Source organism: Odontesthes bonariensis, chromosome 16, assembly GCF_027942865.1.
Source record: "Odontesthes bonariensis isolate fOdoBon6 chromosome 16, fOdoBon6.hap1, whole genome shotgun sequence".
Taxonomy (NCBI): domain Eukaryota; kingdom Metazoa; phylum Chordata; class Actinopteri; order Atheriniformes; family Atherinopsidae; genus Odontesthes; species Odontesthes bonariensis.
The window spans coordinates 7,417,730-7,427,483 of NC_134521.1; the positions used below are offsets into that span (position 1 = coordinate 7,417,730).

The 9,754-nt window shown below is 44.6% G+C and overlaps 2 protein-coding genes across 2 annotated transcripts; one reads left to right on the forward strand and one right to left on the reverse strand.

The window, feature by feature from the left end:
* Nucleotides 1-112: 112 nt before the first annotated feature.
* Nucleotides 113-6,187, forward strand: thsd1 (thrombospondin, type I, domain containing 1). Its single transcript, XM_075487578.1, has 8 exons — nucleotides 113-262; nucleotides 1,398-1,505; nucleotides 2,123-2,517; nucleotides 2,607-3,246; nucleotides 3,727-3,888; nucleotides 4,073-4,484; nucleotides 4,567-5,110; nucleotides 5,234-6,187. Exons 2-8 carry the CDS (start codon nucleotides 1,454-1,456, stop codon nucleotides 5,891-5,893), a joined length of 2,865 nt encoding a protein of 954 aa, XP_075343693.1. The 5' UTR covers nucleotides 113-262; nucleotides 1,398-1,453; the 3' UTR covers nucleotides 5,894-6,187.
* A 344-nt stretch (nucleotides 6,188-6,531) lies between these two features.
* On the reverse strand, nucleotides 6,532-8,796 carry fgl1b (fibrinogen like 1B). The gene is made up of 9 exons (XM_075487579.1): nucleotides 8,767-8,796; nucleotides 8,587-8,685; nucleotides 8,069-8,321; nucleotides 7,727-7,886; nucleotides 7,533-7,630; nucleotides 7,348-7,436; nucleotides 7,142-7,267; nucleotides 6,986-7,050; nucleotides 6,532-6,866 (listed from the first exon to the last, which is right to left on the reverse strand). The coding sequence occupies exons 2-9, from the start codon at nucleotides 8,647-8,649 to the stop codon at nucleotides 6,686-6,688; spliced, it is 1,035 nt and encodes a 344-aa protein (XP_075343694.1). The 5' UTR covers nucleotides 8,650-8,685; nucleotides 8,767-8,796; the 3' UTR covers nucleotides 6,532-6,685.
* Between the last annotated feature and the right edge of the window lie 958 nt (nucleotides 8,797-9,754).

The window sequence follows — 9,754 nt, forward strand, 5'->3', positions numbered from 1 at the left end:
AAAGAGATTCACTGTGCCCTGCTATGTATCGTTGAGTGACTGTCTGCGCGCGGGTCTTGGCTGCACGCGCTCTGTGCCTCAGCTGCGCGCGCTTCGGAGCTCCGTTGGGTTTGTTCCGCTGGCTGTGTGCTGAAATGTGCTGCTGGCAGCCCACCAGGGTGAAGAAACAATGTGCTGCGAGGACACGGAGTGACTGTCACTGATGCTGCGTTGGGAAAAGTTGCGAGGAATAAATACCGTGAAGAAGAAGTCAACTCGACGTGTGAGTACAACAACTTTATTTTCCAAGTAGGACCACCATTAGGTCCACTTTAAACGACAGGTTTCCAGAGAGGTGAGGAAAGTCCTCCCCACACGCATTCACCTGGTGAATGGGAACAAAAGTGAGCTTGCGCAACCCAACTTGTTGGTTGAGATTTTACTCAACTTTCTTTTATTTATTTTTGATAAACTACAGCAATGAATCGAGGAGCATGGGTACTGATTAGTAATAATCCACGGCGCTACGTTTCGTTGGAACATTAAGCGTCATTTGATATAGTCCGGCTGACTCAACACACTGACAGGCATTGTTTTCTTTGCTGTCCTCATTTGTTTTTTTGTTTGTTTGCTGAAGTAAGTGACAGTCGTGTATTAAGTCGATCTGAAATCTCAATAGATGTGTAACATCAAGAATTCTTCAAGTATTTCTTTACATTCATGTCACACATGTCTGACTATGAGATGATTTTCAGGCGTCGTGTACTATAGATCTCGACCACTTCAAAGAACACAATACATTTTGACCCCAGCAAATTAGTATCAATCAAGGGCAACAAGTAATAAACAGATCGCACGTGTATGAGAAGGAGAATGAAGTTTCCTTACAAAGATTTTGTGGTTGCGTGAACTTCTAACTCATATTTTGATAGTCAATAAAGACCAAGGCCTAATGACGAAGAAAGACATGCTACAGGAGGAGGCACACGTGTATCATCCTGGATGTTATTGCAGCTTTTCCCAATTGAAGCCCCTTCTTCCACATTTCTGTTGGGTGGTAGGGGGACACACGGTCAGTTGTCTGACCCTGAGGGATTTGTTTTTTTTTGGAGGAAACGGAAATAAAAATAACAAAACATTTGCATCCAACCAAACAAACATTTGGCCCTTTGTTTTGAACAATGCCCCTTTGGGAAACTTTGCTTGTGTGATGACGACAGCTCCTTGTACCCATTGTGAGGACGAAAGGAAGAGGAAGACGCACCTATAAATCCAGAAAACTCAAGTTCACCGTTTCATACTCTAGCCTTCCCGTTTCCCATCCCTCAGAATAACCTCCTTGCCGAAGATGCAGCCTTCATGTGGAATATTTGTTTTTTTGTTTATCTTTTGGTTATCTTCCTGATTTTTTGTGACAGATGGTGGAATAAGATGGTCATGTGGTGTGGAAGTAAAAGGAGGCACAGACATCGGAATGCCACAGGCTGTCTCACTGCTGCCCTTCCTTCTAGCGCTCATGGGATATGGTGAGTGTCACCAGTCCATGTGTAAACAGCAATAATCTTAATTCAACAGAGGAGGGATACATGCCAGTTTTGATATGCTGTAGGTCAGGAGGTCTATCTCTGAGAGCTCACATTTAATCAGTAGGGGAAAGCTGAGCAGAGAGACAAAGTTGGTGAGTGAATACAATGTAATGTAGGGCCAGCCTCTTCCTCTTCTGTTATCTTTGTTCTGTGATGATTTGCATATTCCATAGCAAAGTCGCTCTTAAAACACTGTGCGTGTACTGATAAGCAGTTGCCATAGCTGTTTCCCTTGCTGCCTGCATGATGTGTGGATCTTCCCACTACTACAGCTTCTTAACTGCTTGTGGGAATCAGCCGTGTCCGTGCTACTATTGAATTATTTTTAGTTCATTTGATCCACCTTGGTGAGGTGGCAAGCAAACTGAACTAATAATCCACTGAAAACCTCAGTTTACTGTTCTTTCTGTGCGCTTTAAAAGATTTGTCAACTAAAGTTAAAAGTACTAATTTGAATTCCACTTTTCATTCAGGCCACACATTACATTTTGGGTATGGCTGGCTTTCTCATTTCTTTGTGTTTTTCATGTTCTACTTTTGTACACTCTCTCTTGAAGCTTTTGCAGGGCTCAATATCTGGCCCTCCTTCCATGTTGCCCTGAGCAATGGCAGTGTATTTGTGGACTTCAGCACTAAATCCAACAGCAGCACCATCTGCAACACGACCCTCTCTCTAGTCAACATGGAAACCAACCACACAGTTCTGAGCAGGATTCTCCCCAGCAACCAAGAGGCCGGTAGGGTGGAGTTCGATTGTTCCTGCTTCCTGTACACAGGAACTTTCCGGTTCCTGCTGAGGCAGACCAGCATCACCACCATTTCTCATAATAATGGAACAGACAGCGGTCGCACAGAGAGCTCTACCTGGTGGTGGAGTTCAGAACTGCAAGTACAATGGCCCACCTTTCACATTGCTGTGGAAAGAGCAGGAAATCACTCAGGATCTTTTCAGGTGAGACAAATCCATTGTCAATGTTGTGTTATTTTTGAAGGTCCTGACCAATTTCATTGTTGCCCTTCTCTTCTGTTGTCTCTCTTCAGGTTGGAATATCCACTAATGAACATTTTCAGGCTTGCACCAGCGGTGTGGACTCTGCTCTCTTCTTAGAAGTCAGCTACATGGAGTACAACCAGATTGGGCGAAACAGCATCGACAAGGTTCGAGCTCGCACACGGCTACCAATTGAACCCCTCCGTTCCCAGAGCGTTGAGCTGTCCTGTGCCTTCCCCTTCACGGAGAGAGACTTCATAAGAGTGGCTCTGCGGTCCCCTCATACAGCACAGGAGGTGAAGAGCTCTGCACCTCTTTACCTGTCCCGTATATTTTCCTATAAACTGCTGGTGGAAAATGCCAGCGCATACAAGAGTGGCTGTGAGGGGACAATGACTGTTAAAATGATAACTCCGCCATGTGCTCACATCAATGGCAAAGTTCTGCTGTACAGTGAGAAGGGTGTTGGAAGAGGTGTGGCTCTTTCTTCTGCAGCGATGGGGTTTGGAGCAGAGGAACCCTCTTCTCCTCCTCTGGCATACAACTGGCTGACTCAGGGAGAGAATGAGACAGAATTCAACTGCTCTGTCTTTTACCCAGGAAGGAATAAGTATTGCTTTCGCTTTGTTTTCAACTTCAGTCGATCCCCTAGTCCAGCGCAGACTTGTCTGGTGGTGTACAGGAGTGCAGGTGAGGTTTTATAGAACTACATTTGTCATGCTTCATACTTATTTTTGTTGCTCCGAGGTTCCTGCGGTTTATCCCTGATAGTTTAAACACAGCAGTGGATAAAAACTCAGCTGCTTGTTGAAAATTTTATAGATGAACGTCGAGGAATGATGAACGTGAATTTTTTTTTACCTCATTTTTAGTTTGCAATTATGGTTATTCCATTATTTGTGCTTGTTTGTTCCAAAAAAAATAGTCTTTCAAATGATTTTGCCTCAGTTACCTAAAATATTCTATATTTTTCTCTAAAAACAGTAAAAATCTCTTGTGACCAATCCAGGCCTTAAGGAAAAAGAGAACATAATCTAATAATGTTAATTGAACTTGAAGCTTATTATGGTTGTTGGCATGAGATCATCTGTGTGACTCAGAAAGTATCTATGCAAGATTAAGTCTTGTAACGAACTAATCTGACATTGATATTTTCACTGTTTTCTTCAGAGTCATGGGGACCCTGGCAGCCGTGGAGTGTGTGCAGTGTGAGCTGTGGGGAGGGGGTGAGGGAGCGAGCGCGTGAGTGCTTACTGCCCTCCGGTGTGCGAGGCCTGCAGTGCACTGGCATGGTGAAGGAGCAGTCCCTCTGCTCCCTGGAGGACTGCGCTGGTCAGTTTCTTCACATCCGGTCTCAATTTCTCTTTACTGTTCATTGTTTCTTTTTGTCTATAGACGTTAATGTACGACTCTATACTATAAGCAGTCTTTTTTCCATTTGTGCATCCAGCTTTTAGTTTTAAGATGAGCTCCCTCCATCTGTTTTGAAGACTGTTTGCTTCTCTTTCCTCCTCAGTTTCACCTTCTTCTTCTCCATCGCTTCCGACTGTGCCTGTGGGAGCTGCACCCCTTGGTGGAAACATGATCGTTGTGGTTGGTATTTCCCTCTGCTTGGCTGTGATTATGGCTACTGTTGTGGTGACTGTGTGGAGAAAGCTTTGCCAGACCCCTCAGTGCAGCTCGGTCCGCAGAAGCTCAATGCATTCGCCTGGGGGGCGCAAGCTATCGGATGAGGCTTCCATCTGTGGCCACAGCCTCCAAAGGCCCAGCCTGTCTGATGGTCATGGCCCATCGGGGGGCATGGGTGCCCAGAAAAACCGGCCTTCTTTAGGAAGTCAGCCTCTCTCACAGAGCCTCGTGCTACCACTCACACAGGACCCAGAGAGGCTTTCTCCCACGAGACAGAAAGTGTTGCCACCACTATTCGGGTACGTTCAGATTTTTGTTTACCGTCATTATTATCAATTGTAATTTGTCGCTTCCCAGTAGTAAAACACCTTGTCCCTCTAGGTACCGGCTGGCACAGCAGCAGTTGAAGGAGATGAAGAAGAAGGGGTTAAAAGAAGCCACACTGCTGTACCATGTATCTTCAAGCCCTGTCCATGACACAATGGTAGAGACATCTGCCTCACCCACCAACTCCCCTGTTCCTACACCCACTGGATTTGCTCATTCTGGACTCCCTTTGGGCCCGCAGGACGATGGTAACCACAACCATTTTTGTATTGCAACTCCACTGTCGCAGCTGCAAACTCAGACTCCAAGGGTCACTCCAGACAGGCTGAGTCCCAGAGTGGAACTGGTCTTAGGTCCTCCTGTTTCTGCTCATGCAAGTGGGGGAAGCTCAAAATGGCGTGACCGCACTGCCGACTGGGTGGAGATGGTGGAGAGGAGTGGGTTTGCAGGTCTCAGAGGAGGAGGAAGAGATGCTGCAATGGGAAACGCATATCATAAGAATCCAAACTTCCGGCGGACCTCCAGTTTTAATGACACCAGACTCCAGCCAACATCCTCGGCTCAGTCCAGACAGTTCAGAGAAAGGAGCATGACCCAGGTCACTCATCCTGCCTTTATTGATAGATTTATTTTGTTGCATTTCATGTGGATTTCAGAAATTGCATTAGTGTACTCTGTTGTCAGGACTAATAAACATGTGGCAACTGGCTTTTCTTCTCAGGTGGGATCTCGAACTCTTCCGGAAGGTAGTTGTTGGACCAAAAGAGGATGGGAGAGACAGCCACACCACTCTTACTCCATTCCAGAGCATGGAGTCTTAGAGTGGTCTAAAGTCAGATCCCAGAGAAACGACCAGAAGATGCCCTGGACAGAGACAACAGTTCCTTCTCACAATAACGAACCCAAACATACAGGAACAAACACAAACAGCTTTTCAGCAGCTGAGAAACATGCTAAAGCAGATCTCATCGGTACTTTGGAAAGAAAAAAGGCCGGTGAGCCGGGAGGTGGAGGCGGACCCTCAGTCTCAGTCTCAGGGATTGGCGGTCCAGTCACAGGGCCCGCCAGGTCACACGGAGTGACCCAGCTGAGTGTGGATCGGGCTGAGCAGAACTGGAACCGCCGTGGCCCATCACCTATCCAGAGGAACATCCTGGCGCGTAAACTGAAAGAGGCTCAGTCCTGCTCTGCTGTCAAGGGGCGGAAGCGCAGCGCCAGCTTTAATGTTTCGTCGTCAGAGCAGAAGAAAGGTAGCTGTCGCTCTCTGCCGATGTCCGGAGACTACAGCAGCAGCAGTGGCTCTCCGTATAGGCTGAGTGAGGCAGAGCAGAGGATGCTGGACTTAGATCTGTCCCCGGTATATGTGCAGGAGGAGGAGTAGAACACAGGTCTGTAGCACCACATCTGTGAGGAACTGCATTTATTGTTTCCCCCAATCTGACACCGAACGCTTTCCAAGTTTGATTGTTATTGTTTTGCATTACTGTAGTTATCTTTGAAGAGGGGAGCGATACATATCGTATTGACCTTTTTTATTTCATATCTTTTAAATGCATTAATGCATAAAAATTTCAAGGTTGTGCTAAGCTTTGTAAATCACTGTGTTTTGTCAGTTTCTCTTCTGTATACCCACTACCTGTACAGTATTTAACTAAATAAGTTTCTTTGAACGTGACCTTATGCCTTCATCCGTCTGCACTGTTAAACACAAGTCACCTCAAGGACAGAATTCACAACGCCACAGTAAAAAAAAGGGTTAGTCCTACGAACGTAGGCTGCTCAGTCTGCTGTTTCAGTAATGCTGTGAAGTCCTGCTGTGCATCACTCCTAACTATGATACAGTTTACAGTTTAAGGACATTTTGAATGTGGGATCTAAGCTGTTCGTGTTCTGAAATGTGCACAAAATAGATTCATAGTATGAGACTGTTCTTGTGTTTGTCGACAGTAAAATGAACATAAGTGAGGCAAAGTTGCTGAAATGGTGTTTGTTTTAATGTCAGATTAATATACACTTTGAGACAGAAATGAAGACAGGAAAATATAAAGAAGACGAGTATGTACTATTCCTGTTTGATAACAAACTAAAGGGAGAAAATTCAAACATCAAGAACTGAAACATGGTAGGCAGTTTTTGCCCTTCTCTTTTAGCCTGACAGGTGAATGTGGTTCTTTTAAATTTCCCCTGCTCCGCTTCCGACTGTATCCAAGAAAACCAAAGGGCGCACCTTCATGGCGGTGTGTCTAAGGGAATACCAAAGGCCTTTCCAGGTCCCCCACACCACACCATTGTCATTCTGGGCCTTGTACTTCCCCCCGCGGTAGAACTTTCCATTTAGGTTGGCTGCGTGACATCTGTAAATAGAAGGTTAATATGGTTATAAGTTGTTTTTTTTTTTTTTGCAAATTCAGAAACTTGATCTCTAATGCTTGTGAAAGAGTGAAAGGGAGGAAGTGATTTTTAAAGGGCTTACCTGTTGAACCACCAGCCCGCCTTATTCTCCCGGGCACAGCTTCCCTGAATGAAGCGGTCGTTGTCCTGTCAATCACCGTCGACAGGTCGTCATGATCAACATCTGCACGCAGTCAATAAATCTTACAGCCATACGCAGCGGGGAGAAATGACTAACCTGATCTCTGGTGCTGAACTGCATGCCACTGAGACAGGCCGACCACTGCTCCACCATCCCTCCACCACCACTCAGAGCGTCTCCAGCTTGCCCGCTGTACTGCCCGTACTGTAGGCGATACTTATCCTGAAGGGAGCAAATGGTGTTCAGGGGAGAATCATACCTCTTAAGTCAAAAGAGGAGTTTCTTAAACTTCTTTTTCATACAGCCTCATCCGTGATCCGAAGGTTTTCATAAAATGCGTGGCTTCTTTGTCCCTCCCAGTCCATCAGGTCAATCTTCACCAGGTTTTTGCCTTAGAGACAAAGAAAATAAAGAGAAAAATAAATTACCAAGCTGTTTTTATACGCGTTTCATTTTAGCTGTATTGGGGATTGTGATGATTTCTAACCTTCAGACAGAAGAGAATATAGGTGCTCATTCCCCAGCCAGAACTCATCATTCCACAGTTTGAAATCACCAAAGCCGTCTCTGTAGTCCACCCAGTCTCTAAAATGAGAATGAAGCTGATATTTCAGGAAGTGTAAGCTTCTACTACATGGTCAGCATACGTATCCCTCACTTTTACAGTTTCTGCTTAAATACCTGCTGAAGTCAACTTTTCCATGCCGTCGTCTTTGAAACACTGTCCACCCTCCTCCATCTTCCATATCACAGTAGACTAAAAAGGGCTCCTGGTGTAATTTGGGTCTTATGCGGTAGAAACCGCTTGATGGTTTCAGCCTGTCAAAGAGTTCGGAGCAGTCTGGGAAGACGGCATTGGAGAGAGGCCTTAGAGATGGCTGAATATCACCTTTACGATTGTTGCTCCAGGGATGTAAATTTCACTTTGGATCCATGAGATCCATGAACTGCATGAAGTGTGTCGTTTACACTTAAACTGGAACTAAACTGAAAAGGAACACACATCTTTGATCTATTTCTTACCTTTGTCGTGGACAATTAGATTGCCAGCTGGTGGAAGTGGTTTCACCAGTGTCTTATCTAGGCTGTCGTTGTGGCTCACACCCGGAGTTGTGTCGATTTGAGGTTTACTGCCAGCAACAACGGGCTGAAACGGCTGGAAGTATTTGTGCATCCGCAGGTGCTCAACCTGCCAAGTCTTGATCAACAGTTTGCCCTCCAGTTTCCTTATGTTGCTCCTGAGAGCCACAACCTCCGGACCGCATGAGTCTTTTGCCTTGAATGAGGAAAAACATCTTGATTTATTATTATTTTTTTTTTAATCACATTTTGTTTTTAAACCGCTAATTGTGACCAAAGAGGAAGCGCTGAAAACACAAGGCCCCTTCAGGCACAATTGGCTTTATTTATGGCGGCTCTCTGACCCTACAGGAATGAAAACTCTTCAACAGGCACGTCTGTGATTTGCACTGATTAAAACATACAATTTCATCCTCTAGAGAAAAACAAAAATATTTTAAAGAGTAGTGAAAGCTACATACGGAGAGCTGTGCAGAAGAGGTCATGGCTGGCCACACCAGATACAGCAACAGCAACACTGGCATGACTTTGAGGGAAAACTGGCATGCAGGAATGTTTGTCTGAAATTATTGATACATTTCATAGACACGATTCAACAGTTGTCAAATACTTTTCAAGAAGCTAAAGAGCTTCGAGCCTACCTGTGTTCCACAACGCTTCCCCTTGTTTTCTCCAGGTTCTTTGTTCTTGCCTTCTAAAATATGTGAGCTTTATTTATAGGCTTGGTCAGTTCTGCATGGTCCACATTAGAGGATTTCGGGCTCCAACAATCATGCAAAACTCTGAGCTCAGGCCAGTTTTTCATTCCTTCCTCCATCGATCATGGCAGTGTTTAGAAAGCGTGGAGCTGATCCCAGAGCAGCTGCCGTCCTCAGGAACAGAGAGTACTCAGAAGACCTCATTCCTAACATACTGTACCAGCAGAGCTGTCGGTGGCAGTCTTGTGTTTTTTTTAAATTTGACATTACGCAGTCAGGTATTCATAAGTACAATCATTCCTAAGGTGGTAAAGTGATTGTCTTTCATTGTGAATGTTTATAATGTAAATGAAATCAAGTTTATTTACTGTGCTTTGAAAAAACAGCTGGAGTTGACCGAAACATTGTGCAAATTTGAACAAAATACGGATATTTTTATATGTAATATAAGCTGTTTGGAGTTACTTTGAACTCCATTTGAAGTACTTCAAATCAGAAAGACCAAAATATTTTCAAACTGTCTATTTCATCGAATATGTTGTAGGTTTTCTATAGGATGTCCCGTAGAGTCTCATTAGGAGAATCAGTGTCATGAAGAATGGCTCCCGGTAAAAAGTGTCTGGTGACGTGCCTGGAGTTGACCAGATAAAAAACAAATAGTGACAACTGACATGTTACTTATTAATTTACCCATTGAACGGGTCACTGAGAAATTTGTCAGGAGCCGCCTTTTGTGCATGTACAGATTCATTTTCAAAAGTTTCATTTACTTAACAATAAAGATGCATCCATTCTAGTTCTCTTATAACTGCATGCTATCATAAAATAACTTCCAATCAAATCCTTAATCATTGATAAGTGTGCATGCTTACCCCCCCCCCCCCTCAGAAAATAGTTCCGACGTCCATGGATGTGGACGTGACACACACAG